General features: G+C 36.9%; 2 protein-coding genes across 4 annotated transcripts in view; one reads left to right on the forward strand and one right to left on the reverse strand.

Annotated features, from left to right (window-relative positions):
- LOC127846751 (glyoxylate/hydroxypyruvate reductase A-like) overlaps positions 1–18,177 on the reverse strand; it is a 39,818-nt gene extending 21,641 nt beyond the window's left edge. The window contains exons 1-5 of the mRNA XM_052378267.1: positions 17,996–18,177; positions 17,332–17,469; positions 15,952–15,989; positions 13,603–13,739; positions 12,161–12,237 (exon numbers count right to left, since the gene is read on the reverse strand). Coding sequence (XP_052234227.1) covers positions 12,161–12,237; positions 13,603–13,739; positions 15,952–15,989; positions 17,332–17,469; positions 17,996–18,107 — 502 coding nt within the window. The 5' untranslated portion in view covers positions 18,108–18,177. The remainder of the gene's footprint in view (positions 1–12,160; positions 12,238–13,602; positions 13,740–15,951; positions 15,990–17,331; positions 17,470–17,995) is intronic.
- Positions 18,162–23,416, forward strand: part of LOC127846741 (dual serine/threonine and tyrosine protein kinase-like) — a 51,631-nt gene continuing 46,376 nt past the window's right edge. For all 3 annotated transcript variants that reach the window (XM_052378235.1, XM_052378236.1, XM_052378237.1), the window contains exon 1: positions 18,162–18,422. In XM_052378235.1, coding sequence (XP_052234195.1) covers positions 18,299–18,422 — 124 coding nt within the window. In that variant the 5' untranslated portion in view covers positions 18,162–18,298. The remainder of the gene's footprint in view (positions 18,423–23,416) is intronic.

Below are 23,416 nucleotides of genomic sequence, written 5' to 3' on the forward strand. Positions count from 1 at the left end.
TATTTCTTTCTTAACAATCATCTACACTGTAAAGTCAATCAACTATAAAAGATTCAACCAGTCACTAAAGAAGTGTTTAACATTTCTATAGGAGAGAAACAGACCAAGAATGAATATTCTGCTAAAACTTGTTGTAACCCACATTCATTTTCTTTATAAGCATCTACACATCAAGGTATTTGACTGTAAAAGTTTGAGATGGATCCATCCAGCATTTAAAGAGGAGTCGCAAATAAAATAAAAATGGGACTGTATATGCTTTAGTGAATAAACAGACAAAACAGCCCATAAGTAAGCGAACAATAAATGGCAGCCAAAAGGTCTTTCTTTATGATTAACTTAACATACAGGTTATTTATTTGTAAAACTTTGAGAGAGATCCGAGAATCATTTAAAGAGTTGAAAACACCATCTTCAGGTGACCGTGTATTATAAAGTGGAGACAAAACAAAGGGCCATAATTCTGCCAAAAATTAATTATAAAGCCCAAAGTCCTTTCTTTAAAATCATTTATACATTAAGGTCATTCTAGTTCATTCAATGAAAGTTTGAGCACAATATACCCAGTATTTTAAGAGGCGTTTAACACTGCAAGCTTCTGGATGTATGTACATTCATATGGACAGACAAGGACCATACTTATAGCCTCCCACACCTGTGTCTAAGAGGTAAACGAGGATTCTGTTGTACTTTAAACTTTTATGCATACCTTTAAAACTGTATGTGTGTTATATCATTCAACACCACTAATGAATAATATCACATACAATTATATGACGCAGCGAAGTAGGAGACGCAAAAGTACATGTTATAATCTGCCCTTATTAGGAAAATATTTATAGAAGATTGCTAGGTTTCTAAACAATGACTGTAAAGAATATAAAAGCATTTAATTCTACATTTGCAAACATGTACAATTCAATCACAGCAATGCCCAACTGAACTGCTAAATCAGTTGCTTCATTGGACTTTCACATGTATGATTTCATCATATCAAACAATGCAAAAAAAAAGGTCTATGTAATATATGTTGAACACGTGTCTGCCCATTTATCTCTGTGCGCATGCCCACTGACCGCTACCCAGCACTAGCACATGTTTTCTGCCAGTTGTAAAATAAACGTCTTAGAAACAGCACGCTTGTGTTCTTGACTTGATTGTCTATAATTGCCTTATCACATTTGTGATACTACTTAGACTTTGTACATTTGTACGACAAACAAACTATAACTAGTTAAAATAACATAACATGGTGTCAGAATAAAACATTAATAACTTTAAATTCTACGTTTTGTAAAACTATCTAGAAAATCCAATTAACTGGAATAACACCTCCGTGTATGAACTGGACAGATTCAAATCTTCCAGAGCAATGGAATAAATTCAAATGACATGTGGAATTAATGTTCTCCGGACCTCTGAAAGCCAAATGCGAGGAGGAGAAAGTGTTCGTCCTATTACCTATTACTATGGACAGGCGAAAAAGGAAGGGATATTCACTCCACGTGGGATGACATATCTGAAGAAGATTCAAAGAAACTGTACACCTATTACTCCAGATTTCAAGCTCACGGACAGCTAAAGCTGAATCCCATATTTGCAATATACAAATTCTACTACGAAATACAGGGTCGAGTCAATCGACGCATTCGTCCCTCGACTACGGTTGACAGCAAGAGACTGCAACTTTCGCGACACGGACGACATGATTCGCGACTGTATTGTGTTTGGCTCGAATTCATTGAAGATTCGTGAAAAGCTAATAAACATCGGAGCAGAACTAACTCTCGACAAAGCAATTCAGATTGCACAGTCTTTCGAGTACTCGCAGAAGCAGCTTTGGACCATGACGGAACAGGACGTTCATCGTACAAGGGGAGCAGGATGTGCAGTGCAACCGCAGCGGCAACAGCTACAGTAGTTTTACCGCTTACACATTTTAGCACTTTAAATCTAAAAACCCCGTTGGAAGCGCCAGATAGCCGATTAACATCATACTCTGGAAACACTCTCTCGGTGAAAGGGATTGTCAAACTGACATTGAGATACAAAGATAAGATTACCGAACAAATGTGCTACATTGTGGACGGTAATCTTCCCCTCTACTGAGCCTCCAAGCTTCTGTTGACCTAGGTCTAATCACACTGACCTACGCAGTAGATAATTATCCCAGAAATGCCCATTTAGACAAGGAATCGGTACTGAAAGAGTCCAGTGACCTTTTTCAAGGCGTTGGAACCATTCCTGGTGTTTGCAAATTACACATCAAGCCTGATGCCATACCTGTAATTACCCCCCCCCTAGACGAGTACCGGAAGCACTTAAGGATAAGTTACATAATAAACTCCAACGCTTTGAGCGTGATGGCATAATTGCTAAGGTCACCGAACCTACTGACTGAGTTAATTCAATTGTAGTGGTAGAGAAGCCCAAAACAGGCGATTTGAGAATTTGCCTAGACCCGAAAGCATTAAATGACGCCGTACGACGACCACACTACCCAATGCCAACACTAGAAGACATGACGTGAAAACTGACTGATGCTAAGTACTTTAGTACACTAGACATAACGCATGCATACTGGAGTATCCAGTTAGACGAAGAATCTTCATTGTTGCGACATTTAGTACCGTTTTTGGTCGTTACAGACGGTTAAGACTTCCTTTTGGAATTTCTGCGTCATTGGACCTGTTCCAAAATCAAATGGACGAAGTATTTAATGGACTGACGGGCATGACAGCGCTTGTCGACGATCTGTTGGTCACAGGAAAGACCCGATAGGAACATGACACAAATTTGCTACATTGCTTGAACGAGCACGAGCAAATGGAGTACGGTTTAACATGGACAAATGCAAAATCGCAGTTCAAGAAGTCACATTCTTTGGTCATGTAATCAGCTCAAATGGACTGAAACCCGATCCTTCAAAAATCGAAGCGATAACAAGGCTAGGTATACCACAGAACAGGACTGAATTGGAAACCCTACTTGGCATGGTCAACTACCTGCATTAAGTATCGTTTTTGGTCGTTACAGACGGTTAAGACTTCCTTTTCAAATTTCTGCTTCATTGGACCTGTTCCAAAATAAAATGGACGAAGTATTTAATGGACTGACGGGCATGACAGCGCTTGTCGACGATCTGTTGGTCACAGGAAAGACCAGATAGGAACATGACACAAATTTGCTACATTGCTTGAACGAGCACGAGCAAATGGAGTACAGTTTAACCCGGACAAATGCATAATCGCAGTTCAAGAAGTCACATTCTTTGGTCATGTAATCAGCTCAAATGGACTGAAACCCGATCCTTCAAAAATGGAAGTGATAACAAAGCTAGGTATACCACAGAACCGGACTGAATTGGAAACCCTACTTGGCATAGTCAACTACCTGCAAAAATTTGCACCAAACCTAGCTGAAGTAACGAACATTTGCACCAAACCTAGCTGAAGTAACGAGTCCCATGAGATCATTACTTAAGAAAGACGTTGAATTCATCGGGGATCACACACAGATGGACGCATTCAAGAAAATGAAGCACGTTATTACACAGAGTGCTGTCTTAGCAATCTTTGACCCTAAGAAACCAGTTAAACTTGAATGTGATGCCTCAAAGCACGGTGTTGGCGCAGCCATATTTCAAGATGGCCGTCCAATAGCCTATGCATCAAAAGCATTGACACAGACTGAATCTGGTTACGCAAACATAGAGCATGAGATGCTGGCTATATTGTTAGGTTGCAAACGCTTCCATCAATATATTTACTGTAGACTTGTGAGAGTACACTCAGATCAAAAGCCATTATAAGCAATCACGAAAAAGTCACTTTCTGTTGCTCCACCTCGTCTGCAAAGAATGATGTTACAATTGCAGAAATACGATCTTGACGTGCAACACGTAAGCGGGAAAGAAGTTCCAATAAGTGATCTACTTTCCAGACAACCAGTCACCGATTCATTTGAATTAGAAGGCCTTGACTTGCACATACACACTGTTATGCAATCAATTAATGTTTCTGACCGACGAATTCAACTTATACGCGAAGCAACAAAGAACCCAAACCAAAATGAATGCTTGCGGCAAGCTCGCAGCAAGCTTGCGAAGCTAAATTTAATTTGTACAAGCTTGCGGCAAGCTTGCAAGTATTTTAATACAAAATTCTGCAAGCTGGTGCAAGCTTGCACAAGCTTTTTTGGATGCAAGCAAAGTAGTGCATGTCAGCTGAAAATGAGTAAAAATTTCAAAGAACAAAAATATATAAAAAGTTAACAAAAATATCATTTCAAGGAAGCTGATTTTTTCCCCAGCATATTGGATTCAAATTTAATGGCATGAAACACAGAATCTTAATAATCAGGTAAACATTTTTTTCGGCCTAGCTGTTTAACATGACATAAATTTTTACCTTTCACGACCTCAGAAGCCAATCAAATTTAAAATAAATTTCCCGCCAGTATGTCTGAATGAATAAAATCAAACAATCTCTTGGCTCATTCGAGAAAATGCCCCCTGAAACATTGACCTTCGAAATGAATAGGCATTCTGTGATACGATTTCCAAATGATCTCTTTGCAAAGGCTTAATTTGCCAGTGTTTCTCTACTGTGTAAATCAATAAATAGGCCAACATCGTCTGGTGAAGTTGAAAATAGGACTTGCATTCAAGGCTATGTTTCCATATTTAACAAGCAAATTCGTTTAATTGATATCCCCCGCCAATATGCTTCTGGACACAAACGTGTTATATTTGACACTCAGCTAAAAAAGCATCTTTTTACGATACAAAGGGCTATAACTCCCTTAATAACAGATGGTGTACAATGCCATTTGGCAAGCATCATCCTCATATCCATATATATACTCATACCAAGTTTCAATTATAGGCACCAAAGCACTTTCAGATATGGCTCGGGACACAAAAGTGCCGGACAAACGGAAAGACGGACAACGCCAAAACAATATCCTTCCGCCAATGGCGGGGGATAATGATAACCACCATATTGTATGCAACACAAATAAAAATATATGTAAAAACAAGTGATGTGTTTGTGAAACACTATGTCCCCTTTTGAGCGCTTTTGACCTATATATTTGACCTTTCACCTGGAAGGATGAACTTGACCCTTTTCTACACAAAATTGCAGCTCCATGAGATACACATGCATGCAAAATATCAAGTTGCTATCTTCAATTTTGCAATAGTTATGGCCAAATGTTTTAAAGTTTGTGCAAATCAACAAACCAACAGACAGGGCAAAAACAGTATAGACTGGGGGACATAAACATTGTTAGTGCTGATATTTCAATTCACCTTTAATTTATCTTAAACAACATTTCAGATTATATCATAGTATGGGGAAACAAGAGGGCCATGATGGCCCTGAATCGCTCACCTGACTCATTAAGATCAGATGAAAACTATGACCTCTATTGTCTACACAATGTTTTTCTATGATTTGACCTAGTGACCTAGTTCCTGACTCTAGATGACCCAAATACAATCCCAATCCAGATTTCATCAAGATAAACATTCTGACCACAGTTCATAAATATTGGATGAAAACTGTGACCTCTATTGTCAACACAAGGTTTTTCTATTTATTTGACCTAGATTTTTACCCCAGATGACCCAAATACAATCCCACCCAGATTTCATCAAGAATTCTGACCAAATTTCATAAAGGTTGGATGAAAACTGTGATCTCTAATGTCTACACAAGGTTTTTCTATTATTTGACCTAGTGACCTAGTTTTTGACCCCAGATGACCCAAATAAAATCCCAACCCAGATTTCATCAAGATAAACATTCTGACCAAATTTCATAAAGATTGGATGAAAACTGTGACCTCTATTGTCTACAGAAGGTTGTTCTATTATTTGACCTAGTGACCTTGTTTTTGACCCCAGATGACCCAAATACAATCCCAAACCGGATTTCATCAAGATAAACATTTTGACCAAATTTCATCAAGATTGGATGCAAACTGTGACCTCTACTGTCTACACAAACAAATTGTTGACGGACGGACGCACAGACACACGCAGGCACGCACAACGGATGCCGGACATCACAGGATCACATAAGCTCACTGTGTCACTTCATGACAGGTGACCTAAAAATATGTGTCGGAGATAAACATGAACAGTTGTGGTTAAAATCCCATAGAAACAAGGGCTGTTTGTAAAACATGCATGCCCCCCTATATGGGCTATAAGTTGTAGTAGCAGCCATTGTGTGAATACGTTTTTTGTCACTGTGAATGGTGGTGGTGGTGGTGGTGGTGGTGGTGGTGGTGGTGTAGTAGTAGTAGTAGTAGTAGTAGTAGTAGTAGTAGTAGTAGTATAGTAGTATAGTAGTAGTAGTAGTAGTAGTAGTAGTAGTAGTAGTAGTAGTAATAGTAGGTAGTAGTAGTAGTATTAGTAGTAGTAGTAGTGTAGTAGTAGTAGTAGTAGTCGTAGAGTTAGTAGTGTAGTATAGTCGTAGTAGTCGTAGTAGAAGTATGTCGTAGTTAGTAGTCGTAGTGGTCGTGGTCTATTCGTAGTACGTCGTCGTAGTACCCGTTAGTGGTCATAGTAGTCAGTCGTCGTGGTCGTATGAGTAGTAACGTAGCATCGTGGTGGTGGTGTGTGGTGGTGGTGGTGGTGGTGTGTTGTTGGTGGTGGTGTGGGGGTGGTGTGGTGGGGTGGTGGTGGTGGTGGTGGTGGTGGTGTGGTGTCAGTGGTAGTTAGTAGTAGTACTCGTAGTAGTAGTCGTAGTAGTAGACGTAGTAGTAGTAGTAGCTCGTAGTCGTCAGTAGTAGTAGGTAGTAGTAGTAGCAGTAGTAGTAGTAGTAGTAGTAGTAGTAGTAGTAGTAGTAGTAGTAGTAGTGGTAGTAGTAGTAGAAGTAGTAGTAGTAGTAGTAGTAGTAGAAGTAGTAGTAGTAGTAGTAGTAGTAGTAGTAGTAGTAGTAGTAGTAGTAGTAGTAGTAGTAGTAGTAGTAGTAGTAGCAGTAGCAGTAGCAGAAGCAGTAGCAGCATTACAAGACCAATACTTAAGAATTATCAAATGGGAAAAGGTAACCTAGCACTGGCAGTAAATATGGGGCTCATTTACAGGTCAGATTTGGAATCTCTGCTGTAAAATGAGATTTTGAATGAATTAAAGGGAGGCAAATCTGCAATAAAAAGAACATGCATAAACCATAGTTGTTTCCCTTGTTTGAACCATGCTAAATCCTTACAAGTTTGGAAAGAATTGGATGAAAAATTTGGACTTTATTGCATAAACACCATTTTCTCAATTCAAGGGGAGGTAATTCTGTACTTCATGAACCAATAATGCTCATTTTTTGTAGTGTTCGTGTCCTCATTGATATAAAGACACTGTGCAAATTTGGAAAGGATCGGACAAAAAATGTGGAAGATTTTTGAAAGTTTTCACAAAATAGGCAAAAACGAATAAAAATGCAAAGTTCAACGAGCTCCTGCGGCCATGTTTTTTGACGAATCAAATTTCTTTGAACAACTTTTTCAGGGGAGCCTTCAAAGGTCATCCCTGTGAAATTTTTTGAAAATCTGATGAGCGGTTTCTGACAAGAAGATTTTTTAAGGTTTTTACCATATATGGTCATGGCGGCCATCTTGGTTATGTGATCAAATTTTTTTTAACAATTCTTTTGTCCCATGACCTAGGGATGCTCCACATGAAATTTAGTTGAAATTGGCTCAATGGTTAAGTAGAAGAAGATGTTTACAAATTGTTTACAGACAGACAGACAGACGGACGGACGGACAGACGCCGGACGGTGAGTGATCACAATAGCTCACCCCGAGCTATCGCTCAGGTGAGCTAAAAAGGGAGACTGCAACAGCTGAGCAGCACAAAAGCAGACAGTGTACAAACCAACACCAGTACAGCTTGCATATGGTGTAGTGGAAGCCAATAAGTTTAACATGAAGTCTCCACCTAATGGCTTGAGTTGGACCACTGTGATCAAAGTCTGCAAGGGACTTATCATTGGGAGGAATGTGAAACGGTAAAACAACAAGCACCACAGAAAATATTCAAAAATTGAAATTGAAAATTGCTAAATGACATTAACCTCATTTGTTAAAATACCAATTCAAAGCTGACCTACTTTTTGTTTAAAAGCGGATATTTGTTGATTTCTGTAGCATATCAATTTCATGTCATGATCGAGTCATGTAGAAATTATCAGGTTTTCTTTTATCACAAGTAAATAATAATATCACTATGCTATAACATGCTTATACCCTGTTTTCACAAATAAACCGTTAGCCCTGAACTGTAAAGCTAATTTTCAACTTGCAATGAGTTTCATAAAAAAAGCAGAATAGCAGATTCCTCAGAGCATCATTATGAAACATATCAATTAATCTTTTAATATTTTAACTCATGAACTTGCTTCCTGCTAATTATGGTTACAGTCACATTTATTGAAATAAAAGGATATAAAAATCATAACATTAAATACCTTTCAGTGGTTACATAAGTGATTTCTCTTTTTTTTCAGAGCTCTGGTGTTAAAAAGGTTCAGCTTCATCCAGAACACGAAGTGTACATTACTCAGGGGCAACTTTCACAAGAATGGCATGCTGTAGCCAATATCCACAAAAGTTAACAATTGCTTTGCTGGATGTCATTTTCAGCAGGGAACAACTTGCGAAGTCCAGCGCCAATGGGTCTGGGAAGGCCAATAATACTTTAATATCAACAGCATGTTTGCCTTGTGTTGCCACACAGGCTGTGAAACATTTTGTGTTAAATGCATTTAAAAAGACAATGGTACACTGTGCCTGTTTGATTCAGCTTTCAATGACATAATTAACAGTAAATGTGCAAATGCTAGAAGGGCACTAACTTGTTGAAATGTTCAAATGTGTCAATTATGTAGATATGTTTATACTATGTTGTATAAACTGTAAAATATAAATTGTTCATTTGTACTCTTTACTTTTTTCAGATTGGAAGGTTGAACAAACTTGAAAGTACTATTCTATGGAATCTGCAAGCTTGCGCGAGCTTGCAAATAAACATCATCAGCAAGCTTGCGCAAGCTTGCTGCGAGGTTCCAATTCTAAGCTTGCGCAAGCTTAAAGAATCGCAAGCTTGCAAAACAAGAATTATCAGCAAGCTTGCGCAAGCTTGCTGCGAGGTTCCAATTCTAAGCTTGCGCAAGCTTCCTTCGCAAGCTTGTGGCAAGCTTGCCGCAAGCATGTTAGAAAAGCTTGCGATTTTGGTTTGGGAATGACCCTCAGATGCAAACGCTAAAAGCCACTATCGTGGACGGATGGCCAGAAACAAGGTCAAAGTGTAATTGGACATTTCAAGAATTCTGGAACCACAGGGATGAGCTATCCTGTGCTGATGACTTGATTTTAAGAGGTCAAACAATAGTTATACCAGGACCGGTCAAACAGGAAATGATGCAATCAGTTCACAATAGCCACATGGGTATCCGGAAAACAATACTCAGAGGAAAAGAAGCATTGTTTTGGCCCGGCATGGCAAAACAATTAACAGACTATGTGCTAAATTGTAAGCCAGAAATACAGCCATTCAAATAAAAAAGAACCACTGATCTCACATGAGGTACCACAGCGACCATGGCAATATGTCTCTACTGACATATTCATGCTTAACAACAAAGGCTACCTGATTACTGTCAACGCATACAGCAATTAATTCGAAATTGACTGTCTACCTGACATGAAAAGTACAACAGTCGTACGAAAACTCAAATGCCACTTTGCTAGACATGGTATACCAGACAGACTTATGTCCTACAATGCTGGTCAATACACATCAGATGCAATGTAAAACTTTGCAAATGAGTGGAATTTTACGCAAGTATTTTCCAGTCCACTACATCCACAGTCAAATGGCCTAGCAGAAAATGCCGTGAAAACAGCAAAATGTTTGCTGCAAAAAACCAACAAAAGCGGACAAGATCCTTATTTGTGCATTCTTGAATACAGAAACACACCACTTAAGTCTGGCTACACCCCTGCACAACTGCTAATGGGCAGACGCACTAAATCTGTTATACCGGTTACCCAAAAACATCTGCGTTCCCAAACAGTTAACACAAAACATATTCAATCGTTTAAACAGAGAGAGAAAGAAAAACAAAAGCATTATTTTGATAGGGCAGCAAAAACACTGCCAAAACTTGGTGTCAATGAATATGTTCAAATGCAGAATGGCAAAATATGGTTACCAAGTCATTAAGGTTTATGGTGAAAGATCATACAAAGTACAAACGCGAAGCGGCGGAATTTATCGTCGTAATCGTAGGCTGTTATGCAAAACCAAAGAGAGCTTCCTGGAAGTTACCGATTTTGAGCCTAACATCTTAGCACAGACTTTCCCACAAGTAACCCCGAATAACACTCCCCACAGAAACAAATTTGATCAAGAGATTTACAGATCGGCAGCCCAAATTAATGGCCCTTATCAGACACGATCGGGTAGAGTTGTCAAGCCAAACAAACTTTACAGTGGTGATGAATGGATATGTAAATAACTGTAAATAAATATCATTTATAGCTTACAGATGCAGCTTTAAACAAAGACGCATGACTACTATCATATTCAGAACAAAAATCAATATTAAATATACAAATACTCATTGAATTTAAATATATAAGGTTAACGAACGAATCATGCTTTTGAAATACATATTTGAAATGGTATTGAATTTAATTATGCTATATGTATAAATTTTCTTCTTTAAAGAGAAGAGGATGTAATATATGTAGAACACGTGTCTGCGTGTTTATCTCTATGCGCATGCCAACTGACCTCTACCCGGCACTAGCACATGTTATCTGCTAGTTGTAAAATAAATGTCTAAGAAACAGCACGCTTGTGTTCTTGACTTGATTGTCTATAATTGCCTTATAACATTTGTGATACTGCTAGGACTATGTACATTTGTACGACAAATAAACTATAACTAGTTAAAACAACATAACATAACAGTCTATAGAAGAAAGTTATACATGTATTGTACATAAACAGGCTTTGGAAAACTAAAAACAGACTATTGTATGCCCTAATAAATTCAGAGAAGCTATTGTCTATCTATGTATTTTATGAGAAGATCATGCAAGCATCATTCATGCTGTTTTCTGTCCTAACATCGATATAACCAAAATAATTATTATACAGTTGAAACCCGATGGCTCCAACTCACTTGGCTGTAATTTCTGGTAAGCTTGTACTCTCTTCGAAGCACGCAGATTTTTTATTGCTATATATTCGTATAAATTTCTGTTGGATGGCTTGCAATCAGAAGGCTCCAATTATCGGATGGCTAAAACTGTTTTCACAATCCAGGTCACAATTTTCACACGTTTTTTGTTTGTTTGGCCCGATTAAAGGCAGACCCTAACTGATGGCTCACTGGTTGCAAATTTGTCATCGACTAAATCGTTAATTGATTTGAGAAAAAGATGACACTTTGTATATGTATGTAGTGCTTATGCATGTTTTGTTTGTTAGTGATGTTTTTAAATGTTTCTGTACATGTAATACATAAAACATGCTGATATAATTTATTATAAGATATTTGTTTGATTGTATGTGTAAAACTGTGTAAAAGTATTGATTTATAAAACTATGAAGTAAATATTTTGTTCTTATTAATTACAAATCAAAAATGTGTGCGGTGTTTAGGCAGTATGAATACTCTTCAACTGGAGATGCTTATTATGCAAATTCATGTTAGCCCTTTGCATGCTGGGAAATTTGTCGTCTGCTAAAATGTCGTCTGCAGAATTTCTAAAATTAGCATTTTCTTCGATTTTTTTCAAAGAATACTATCAGAATAGCAAACAGTTTGGATCCTGATGAGACGCCACGTTCTGTGGCGTCTCATCTGGATCCAAACTGTTTGCAAAGGCCTTTAAAATTCATCTCCAGCGCTTTAAGGGTTAGTAAACAAAAGTGTATTAGAAATCGGTTGGCTCGAATTCCGGATGGCTCTAACTTTTGTTGTAGGTCCCCGCAAGCCGTGTTTTGACTGTACTCATAAATAAATATTAATTCTTTTTAGTCAAGAATCCACATTTTCCGGTTGACTGTTTATCTGATGCAATCTATGTTTGGCTTAGAATACAAACAAATTCTAGCGTTCTAATATCATTACTCACCTGCTGTTCCAATCTCTCCAAGGCCAAGTATACACACTGTCAGCTCACTAAGGCTTCTATACTTCATATATGGCACTCTAAAATAGAAGTAACAATTTCTGAATAGAAAAAAAATAAAAATAAAATATATAGATTTTTTTATGTCATAGACTTTAATATGTGCAATATGTTGCAAGTGTTCACAAAATTCAGTGTTAATAGGTGGGTTGTCTGGAACACATTGCTCTTGCCTCTGCTAATGGTGAGACCCAGTCTTACTGAGTTGTCCACAACAATGTTGATCTCTTCCTGCATATGTTGTTGGGTGTGAGAGATAAGAGCTAGAGCGTCGAGGTTGTTGAACTGTTTACAAAGTGTCTATTAGATTCTGTTTAAAAAGTCACTTTTGGTTAATCAAGGTCTTCATGACCAAGTTCATGGTGAGCAGGAACAGAAAAGGTGAAAGTAACACACCTTACCTCTCTAAAGTGCATACTCTCTGCAGTGAACTATTCTAAAAGGCCTCCCATCATAAGACTTCCTGATGATGTATGTGATCTTTTCTGAAAATCTATCATTTCTCAGAAGCCTCCAGAGAGAATGCTGGTCCAATGCCTTCTCAATGTCAATGAAGTTGACATATAGGGGAAAGTTTCCATCCATGGATTGCTCCAGCATGATGCGCAGGGTTGCAATATGCTCTGTGCACAATCTTTTTTTTTGGACCCCTGCTTTTTGGTCAAGGAAAAGCCGGTCTACAGTATCTTTGATTGTTACAGCTGGATGCGATTAAACACCTTTCCTGGAATGGACAACAATGTTATACTTCGGTAGTTGAAGCAGGAACTAAGGTCGCCAATCTTTGGGAGCTTGATGAGGTAGCCATCTTTCTCTTCTGGTGGTTTTACCTCTTCTTCCATAACCTTGCTGAAGAGTGGGTTGAGTAGCTCCACACTTGTCTCTATGTCAGCTGCCTGCGCTTCTGCTGGTATGCTGTCATGTCTTGCAGAATTGCCATTCCTCAATTGTTGAATTGTGCCGCGAATCTCTACCTTTGTTGGTGCGAAGTTCCTCATTTTATAATAGGACCTTCATTGGCAGGGTTATGATACATGTATGTAATGTTTATGCACACAAATGCAGGTCATAGCATAATTGCTTTAAAAATTGCTACAGTATCTAGGTAACTAAATAACTTTAAAACTTAAATTGGTAAGACTGCATGTGGTTGTTGGATGCGGAATGGAGGTGGTTGTTAACTGCATTTTTGCACTTGGGAAAATTGGTTGAGGTCATTTAATGGAGGAAGTCGTTCAATGCAGGTGGTTGCTTCAACATAATTATCTGTATTATCAAAGGGGAAAGCAGGAGCGGAAACAGTCTGTTATAAATCCGTTTATGTTGGGAATGAATGATAAATTCATTTGAGGTTCACATCATGAACACATAAACATGTAGCCTACTTGTCCCAGGTGGCGGCCTCCTGTTGTTTAGCCAGCTCAAGGACGTGTCTCTCCCGTGCCAAGATGTTTGCAAGGACGTACTCGCACATCAGAGTGTTGAACGCACCACCCATCCGTGTCACTGTGAAACTGGGGGTCTGAAAGTGGCAGTGACAAGAAACTGTCTATAATCCTATAATCCCATAATCAGACTTGCATTGAAAAAACACACACTCTGGAACAATTTGTTAAGCCCTTTTGTGCTCAAAAGCCCATTTTGACGCTTTTGCAGTCTCTTAAAAAATCAAACTGAATTGAAGAACCATTATAATAGATTCAAGTTTTAAAGCCTTCATTTCCACCTCTAAGAAACTGAGCAGCAAACAGCATTAAACATTAAAAGCCTGTCAGTAATTCACATGCTGTTAAAAATGTATGCAGGTTGTACATGGCAATTCATTTTCACTTTGCTTCTGGGTGACAAATGGTTAAGACTTAAACAGTTAGTTTAATAAAATCATGGTAAAAGTATGAAGACAATGTTTTCTTTCTTTACGAAGAGAAACCTGGCTTTTGAACCTGATATAAATCAATCTTGATAATACTTTGTAGTGTTATTGAACATAATTATAATCACCAAGGTTTATCATATCTGTCAGAAGAGTAACCATGTTACGCTTTTATCCAATTTAAAAACAGCTAGGCGGTATGTGATTAAACACTTCTTTATTTTAGGTCTGTTGAATAAAGCAAACATCCAGTCAAATGATTTTCATAAATTTTACATTTCGACCTATTGTCTTAATTCTAACTTATTTAAGAACATATTGAAGTGTCCAGAACAACTCAGATTGTACATGTATGCAGCCAGTTTGTTTGCCTAAATCATGCTACAGTACAAATCGATAAAGAAAATGTTATAACATATAACTGTTTACATGAATTGTAACAAGAAATTTCTACAAAAATAATTCATATTATTGAAACATAACATTCACATAGAATGACCATGCACACAAAAATCCAGAATGTAAACAAGACGGCCATGATGGAAATTAAGCCCTCACGCAACATCAATTGTTGTAGACTTGACCTGGTGAACTAGTGTTGACCCCACTTGAACAAGATTCAACTGCCGACTTCATATTGCCAAGATAAACATTTGACATCGTTTAACAAAGACTGAGTCATTAATAATGTCTCTAGAGAGGTAAAATGGTTTTCTAATAATTGACCTGGTGACCTAGTTTTGTATGCATGTGATCCAGATTGAAATTCAGCCTTAATATTGTCAAGTTAAGCATTCTGACTAACTTTCATCAAGATTGAGTCATAAATGTGACCCCTATAAAGGGTAACAAACTTTATACTAGGCTATGATATGGTGACCAAGTTTCTAGACTCACATAACCCAGATATGAAAATCGGCCTTGGTATTGTCAAGATAAACATTCTGACCACGTTTCATCAAGATAGAATCATATGTGTGGCCTCAAGAGTGGTAAGAAGGTTTTTCTTACAATATAACTGCTTACCTAGTTTGTAGATACAGATGACCTAGATATAACAATTGGCCTTGGTATTGTCAAGATCAACATTTTCACCAAGTTTCATCAAGATTGAGTAATAAATTTGGCCTTAAGAATGGTAAAAACCTTTTTCTTAGCATCAATCAGGTGACAAAATTTTAAACGCATTAGACCTAGATTCAAACTTTGCCTAGATACTGTCTAGATAAACATTCTGAGCACTAGATACTGTCTAGATAAACATTCTGAGCACTAGATACTGTCTAGATAAACATTCTGAGCACTAGATACTGTCTAGATAAACATTCTGAGCACTAGATACTGTCTAGATAAACATTCTGAGCACTAGATACTGTCTAGATAAACATTCTGAGCAAGTTTCATCAAGATTGTGAAATAAATGTGGCCTCTATAGTGGTAACAAGATTTTACTAAAATGTGACCGGTTGACCTAGTTTGTTTTTTACACATATAGCCAAATTCGAACTCGTCCTATATGTTGTCAAAATAAACATTCTGAGACAGTTTCATCAAGATTGAGTCATTTATGTGCCCTCTAGAGTTGTAAAAAAGTTTTTCTAAAAGTTTTTCTTAAGCATTTTCTGCTCAGGTGACCTAAATACCTTCTGAATCAAGTACGATAATGGACATTTTATTTAATGATGTTAATATAAAATACAAAGGTGATTTGAAATACAGCTGCACATGGTTACCATACCATGATTCAGTTGTGTTTACATACATTTGTACATAAATTACTTGCTGCATTTATATTTCTCTTGAATAATATATTTTATTGTATAATAAATATAACCCTGTTGAATAATAAAACAAAACTTACTTTTGTGTCTTTTATAAATTTGACAAGACCTTCTACACCTGAAAATACCAGAAGAATTATGTTGCTGACTTTTAATACTGAAACAGCAAATAGCAACTGATATGAGCTAGAATTATAATGTCATTTACAGAAGATTAACTCTGTAAGGTGCACAGTGACTGTAATAATCAGTGATTATACTGATACACCCTCAAATACAGGTAAAGATTCAATTAAGAGCCATGTTATAAACTGGCTTATAGGGGTATTCCACTACGACCCGATTCCCCACGATTTGTCCCGATTTGCAATATTTTGAGGTCGGGGACATTCGTAGCTCAATCGGCGAAGGTCTTATCTCATTCGTAGCGAGTCGTGGGCCGGTCCTAAGTGATTCCTGCAACTCGTGAGCTCCCGAAAAATAGTGGCCAGATTTTAAACGTGTTTAAAATTTGGCCAGGACCTACAAGACTGAATTTAATCACAGTTGACTCGTAACAGCGTCGTAGTGCGTTCTTGGGCGTCGTAATGGAATCGTAGGTAATTCGTGACTCAATCGGGAAATCGGTGATCACGTGATCTGTCTACGAATCAGCTACGAGTTTGTCAAGACTCTCACGAGTTCACCCCGAGTGAGTTGCGAGCCCGCTAAGATTCTCGCGATTTAGATCAATATCAATAGATTTTGGCGCCTAATTCATGGGTGCGTTCGGTGAGTTCCTAGCTTAGTCATGACCGATCTGCATCGTTCATAGTACAGGCGCAGTAGATTCTTACACATCGTAGTGAAGTCGGGACTCTATTCGCAAGACTTCAACCCAACCCCACGAGTCTTCATAACTCAATCGTACCAGTGTCGTAACTGAATCGTAGACTTCACGAGTATTCCCGATTCAATAAATGTGATAAATCGTAGCGAATCGTGGCCTTGTTTTCGTAGTGGAATAGGGCCATTATGTACGATATGTGCTTATTTTGCAATCCTTTAATGCATAGTACAATAAGAGAGCAGACATTTAGTCCTATATTATGTGTATGTTAATGAACGGTCCCTTTATCCTGCAAGTATGACCTTTAGAAGTTTGTGTGTCAATAAATGTGCTGTAACAAAAGGAATACTACAATTAATAAACCATTTTACCCTTTCCGCTTTTATGACTTTTTTCGTTTAAATGAAGTCTCTTCTAAGCAAAAATCCAATTTAGGCGGAAAGTGTCGTCCCTGATTAGCCTGTGCCGACTGCACAAGCTAATCTGGGACGACACTTTACCTACATGCATTATGCCCAGTTTTCTCAGAACATGACTCATGTAGTTAACTGACCGCCCTGAACAAAACAATGGAAACTTCTAGAAACTATATGAAAACTGTGATATTAATCATGTGCTGCATTCTGAATACCTGCCCATGTGCTGGCGGCCCATTTCAGTTTCTGAGCGGAGTGGGCCACTGCCTGTATGACTGGGACATCTGCCAGGAGGATATCAGCATGCTTTTCAATAGCCGCCACCTCTTCATGCGTTATCCCCGGGCCTGCATCTGGTTTTATATGGTTTAAATGTGCTAATGCTACCCCAAAGAGACGAGACATATCTGGGTTATGTGTAGTACTAGCAGGGTTTGGTATAAGGAGAACCAGGAGGTCCCGGGTTCGATCCCCATGGTGGTCGGGGATTTTTCTGGCTGGGTTACATTTGCGCCCAACGTAAAAAAACCTATATGTGTGTCAGAAGTTCCTATGTGATATATTAGATATAACTCACCTCTCTCCAGTCCAAGTCAGTCCCTATGTCTGTCAGTAATAAGTCCAGAAATGTATATTGATAAATTACTATCATTTTTTTGTTAAAATTCTTAAGTTTTACTTTGAGACTGTTGTATTAATATCTATGTTCACATTAAGTTATGTTAAATTGAGCAATGTTTTTGTGTGACTCTAAATGTGACTTCTGACCGTTCTGTCCTGACCGTGTTTTTTTTTTAAAGATAAAAACCGATCCGACTAAAAAATGACCTACTCGACATAGGTGACTACTTTACACACAATAAAAGGAAAAATATTTACCTTTGTTGATTCTATTTATGCTAGTTATACTCGTAGAAGGTAGAATCTTTCTAACAGCATCAGACAATCCACTGACACAAGTTGCAATGAAGACATTTGCCATCTTTTTCATTGTTGACAATTACTATCGATAATTTGGTTCCCTGCTACGACCATTCGGTTCATGTAAATTAGAAAACCAGGAACGCGATCCGTTTGAGAGTGATCTCCCTTCTGCGGAAATTTTATTTGGAAGGAAATGGAGAAGTGAAAGTGCTATGAAGGACTAAAAGCAAAATTTGGACTAAATTTAAGATTGTCAACATGTCTGCAGGCTTAGCAACAGGTATCAAGCGGTACAGAAGGCATTGTGGGCGGTTGAAAAGAATCTTGGATGAGACCAAAAGATGCTATGAGGACATAAACTCCAACACGTCCAATGAAAATGGTAAAGTTCTCTTTTAAGATTGTGAAAAAGTGAGCTGTTTCTTAAAATAGTATGTTGGGTCATCGCTTGAGTACTTTGGTTCAAGTTTTGTATAGAAATATATTTTTCAAAGCACTGCCTATTTTGGAAAACCAATCTGACATGCATTTTCAGTGGCAGTAGTTAAATCAATGTCCTCTAATCCTCTATTAAAATACACCGACACATGCAAATCAGCATATGAAGGGTTTAATTGTTATTACTTGCAATCAAAACAAGCACTTATAAACTAGTAGATTTTTTTTCTTGGTTTGGTTACATTTCTATAAGTTTATTTGTTCAACTTATAGGCTTTAAGAATATTGCAAATTAAGTTACTAATCACGTGATTGTCCTAAATTTAACCCCTTTTTACACATTTTTGATGCAGAAATTACCAAAGAAAAAAATGTCAAAATAATAATTATAATATGTATGTATTTAAATAAACAAAACAATGCACTATATGCAGTCATATGCAAATATTTCAAATAACTGCAACATGTGTTTTCTGAGTGAATTGGACATTTATTTCAAAATGTCGTAAACTTTAACAAAAACAACTAAATTTTCCTTCTACCCTGCTGGGCATTAGCAGAAACTGCCTTATTACATGTATACTCAAAAAGAAACATACATGAAGGTACGTAATAAAAGGCATACATAAAATCATACATGAGAAGGCAAGAAAACATGATAGGCAAAATAAAGAGAATTATAACTGCATAAATCTGCATGACAATGTTAAAGGCCTAAGTCAAAAGCACACATAGAAGGCAACATGAATGATTTTTTTTATATATATATGTGTATATATAATTATATAGCAGAGGCGGAATGGAGGTATGATATTTTCCAAGCAACCTTCTGCTAACAGCATTCTCTAAGACTGCGAGAAGAGCGCTTTCCTTTGTCTGCGAAAGGATGCTAGGCGCGGGTGACGCTTAACGGTCATGTGACTCACTGATCCCAGCGCCCGATTGGCTGACCAGTATCAGGGGACAAAAATATCACTCGTCCGCTCGTATTGACGAGTGAAATCTTGACAGGACGAGTGGATTTTCCTGAAGCTCTCGTCCTACAGGACGAGTGAAAATTAGCTGATAATACAATATGTATTTACTGACAAGTAAGACTCGTTTTCATTAAATAAAATCATTGTCTTAAAGCATATATCTATTCCGAAAGTAGAACGCGAATGAACCGGAAATTGCAATTGTAAATTTCATACAGCAGGTGCTCGTTGTTATGCAAAACTGTGTCCGGAGTAAATATTGACTTTTTGGTGTAAACTTTGCGCGTCCATGTTGACAGGGAACCATCCGACTGCATTCACTGTAAGTATTGATTTTTAAAGAATTATTTAACCCCGAAGAACGGCTTTAAACCAGTCTGAATATCGTCAGAAAAGGACTGACAAACGAGCGTTCTTTAAAGTTGGCGGGAGCGATGTTCAAACGTCCGAAACGGAAAGCACACGAGCATTAGAAAAAAGGAAAACACAAAATTTTCTTCATTTATTAATTTGTGTTCCACATAAATAAAGTAACTTATTTCACTGCTTTTGCGATCAGCTGGCATGAATAACTGAGTAAGCAGCATTTCAGCAGTGATATAAGAAACTTTATTAGTAATATCAGCCTTTGCAATCTTTATTTCACACATATTTGAAGGACAAGATCATGTGTTTGCAGGACGAGTGAAAATTTTTATGCACTTGTCCTGCAGGACGAGTGCAGTTTAGAAATATTTTTGTCCCCTGAGTATGCAACATTAAGCAATCTATTGGCACATTTCCCATCCGCCTCGCGTTATTACATAACTTAAAACCAAGTTTGATTCATAAAACCTTTTATGTGTGCATAAAATTTCATTTATGAATCGCCTTTCCACTAACATAGTGACTTTCACCACCAGGGGATAAGGACGGAGTGACGAAGAAAACCAATCTGAGTGAATTGGACATTTATTTCAAAATGTCGTAAACTTTTAACAAAAACAACTAAATTTTCCTTCTACCCTGCTGGGCAAGCAAGAAAAACCGCCAAACGTGAAACAACGTTTCACGCCCGCTTCAGTATACTGTGAAACCATTTATTTTCGACAGCACAAAATTTCGTCATTTTTATAAAAATGACGATTTCGTCAGCACTTAAATTCGCCGATTTCTGATTTTGAATTTTAAAAAAATGCGTCAGTCAATATCCGATTTATGTGTAATACATATTAGCGATCAATCGCAGTTGCGAAAAATCGTGGTACGAATGCGGGAACACACTTGAGAATCACTGCAGGAGGTGGGGCCTGTTTGTCACATGCCAATTAACTAGTCTTTTGTTATCAAAGGACAGTAATGGACCCTCATAATATATGCCATTCACACGTTCATTGTTATGATTAGCGGACAAGTGGGATCGAATAACTGTTAACGAGTGTTTGTAACAACGAAGCCAATTGCCAATTAGTCTTATTCTATTATTATAATTGCCATACTGATAACAATTTTATTAAAATGCTGTCAATACTGTTTTAAACCTGTTTGTGTTTGAAAGAGGTTCCAGATTGTTAAGTGTTTTTTTTTCAAATAAAATGCTTTTTTATTCTGATATCAACATTAAAATTATAAACTCTATGTGTGTGTTTGTTCTTAAAAAGTAAACTACCGGTATATAAATCAATAATGTCAATAATTTAAAAATAAATAAACTGATACATATAAAATAGTAATAAGTGTGGTTAAACGCAAACAATCAAACAACAAACAGCAATTAAAATAATCTTTATTTATTTGTGATAAATACGCATGTTGATCACACATCGTCATCTTTTCATTTGGTTTATTGTCTTTCATCGGCATTCGCTGCGTGATGGCTAATATGCAACACCCCTGAAAAACACAATGCACCTAATTGGTAATAAAGTTATAAACAATTAGCGCTAATTCATTACCATTCTACATAAACGAAGTCAACACATTCGATACAGCTGTACTGCCAACGCGTTTTAAAGAAGTGTAACGTGTCAGTTAAGTACCTTGTGTAATCTGCATCCCTTTGTGTCAAAACCGGATTAATCTTGATTACGAAACAGCAGTGAATGTGTGCATGGATTATGTTGGAATTTAATGCCTCATGTCTACGGTAAAGTTTTAAAATATTGTTCAACTTAGTGTTTGTTTTTGTTCAAACATAGAGCATGATTGTTCGTTAGGATCTTAAATTCGCCAATCGGTCGACTGACGAAATTTATGAAAATTAATGCCTGACGATTTATAATGGTTTCACAGTAAGTGAATTATGAAATAGGTCAAAATATATTAAAAGTGTTTTGTAATACACTAAAGAAAACTATTGAAAAGTTGTTGCAGCCTTTGCAATTGGTCTGATCCCTGAATGTAACAAAGTGACATATTGGCATCAATATGCATTACAGTCTTGCCCAATATCAAAATATGGCAAGGTCCAAAATGTTGGCCCATTTTTGTCTGCTAAAAAAAGTAACTGGAGGTGCTCAGGGGTTTCAACTATTTAAAAAAAAACTTTTAATATTTTTAATGTCAATGAAAAGTTATGTATATCTGATTCTCAGTCTTAATGCAGATTTAAAATTACAAAAATGTCTTTATATTTTGGATATGTTTTGGATTTTTACAATTAGGTCAAAGACTTACATGTACATGAGACATTCTTAAAACACAGCAGTACTTTTTATATCGATATCATGTGATTGCTTTGTGTATATTTTGTTAAAGTCTCCATATTTAAGATCAGAGACTGTAGATGCAATCAAAGTAATTCAGTGATGATTTAAGAATTTCAAGGTACAGTTTAAGATAGTGTTGTCCAAAAACCCTTTCATTGTATGATTTTGTCATTTTAGTTATTTAAAATATTTGATATTTACAAGCAAGAACTGGAATGAATTTAATGTGATTGAAACTCCTGGAACGTTAATTTAAATAAATTAATGTATGGCTAAAGCTGCCTGTTTTCTTGCCTGCATTACATTATCTATTGGCTGCAACTATTATATACAACTGTTATATACAACTGTACATATGCTCTCTGATTTAACAGAATTAAGTTTACATTGGCATAACAATATAATAATAGCAAGCAATAAAGATACACATAAGTTTATGTGGGTACCTGTGCTCAAAATTTGAGTCTAAAACCCTGTACTTAAATGTTCATGTTGCAGTCTCATATTGGAGGGAAAAAAGTGTTGTGCCCTATTATTTTTGCTGCCCTTTGGCCTTCTAGGCTGGTTTTCACAAAAAGTGTGCAAATCTTTTGAAAGTTAATTTATATTCCTATTTATTTAAATATTCAATTTAATATAAAACTATAAGTACAGCTGCTGTATGATAAACAAGAAATATCTTTAAAAAAAGATATACGGCGTTGATTGTGGTCGATGTTTATGAACGATCAAAAGTTATCTCTATGAGATAAAAAGTAGCGGATGCCTTATTTCTGCGCAGTTGTTAGCTACATCATAAGCAAATCAATTACGGGGTGTTGCGCCAGATTTCGTGGCTTATTTTGCTTTATGTGATATTATTACTCAGATATCTATATTTACAGAATAGAAAAACACAAGAAACATGAAAATAAACGAGTGCATATAGGTCAGCCGGCAATACTCGAATCTTATTTAATTGCATAATTATAGTATAGCGAATTATTGTGGTCATGCTTAATAAACTGGTCTAAATGGATAAATATTTCTAATTAATTTTATCAAAATCGGTCCTTATCATGCAAATTTTGAAACCATATTAAAAATCGATGATTGACATACCACAATGATATCGCCGAATATCTTTATTTAGTATCTTTCTGATCAAAACAGACTTCAAGTGCACAAAGTTTACGAGACGGCGTTTATATAAAGATTTCTGCAACTGACCGCAAACTGACCTTGATACCTTGCGGATTGGAATGCAATGCATTACAGTCACTACGTTATTGTCA

This window comes from Dreissena polymorpha, chromosome 9 (assembly GCF_020536995.1).
Source record: "Dreissena polymorpha isolate Duluth1 chromosome 9, UMN_Dpol_1.0, whole genome shotgun sequence".
Lineage (NCBI taxonomy): Eukaryota > Metazoa > Mollusca > Bivalvia > Myida > Dreissenidae > Dreissena > Dreissena polymorpha.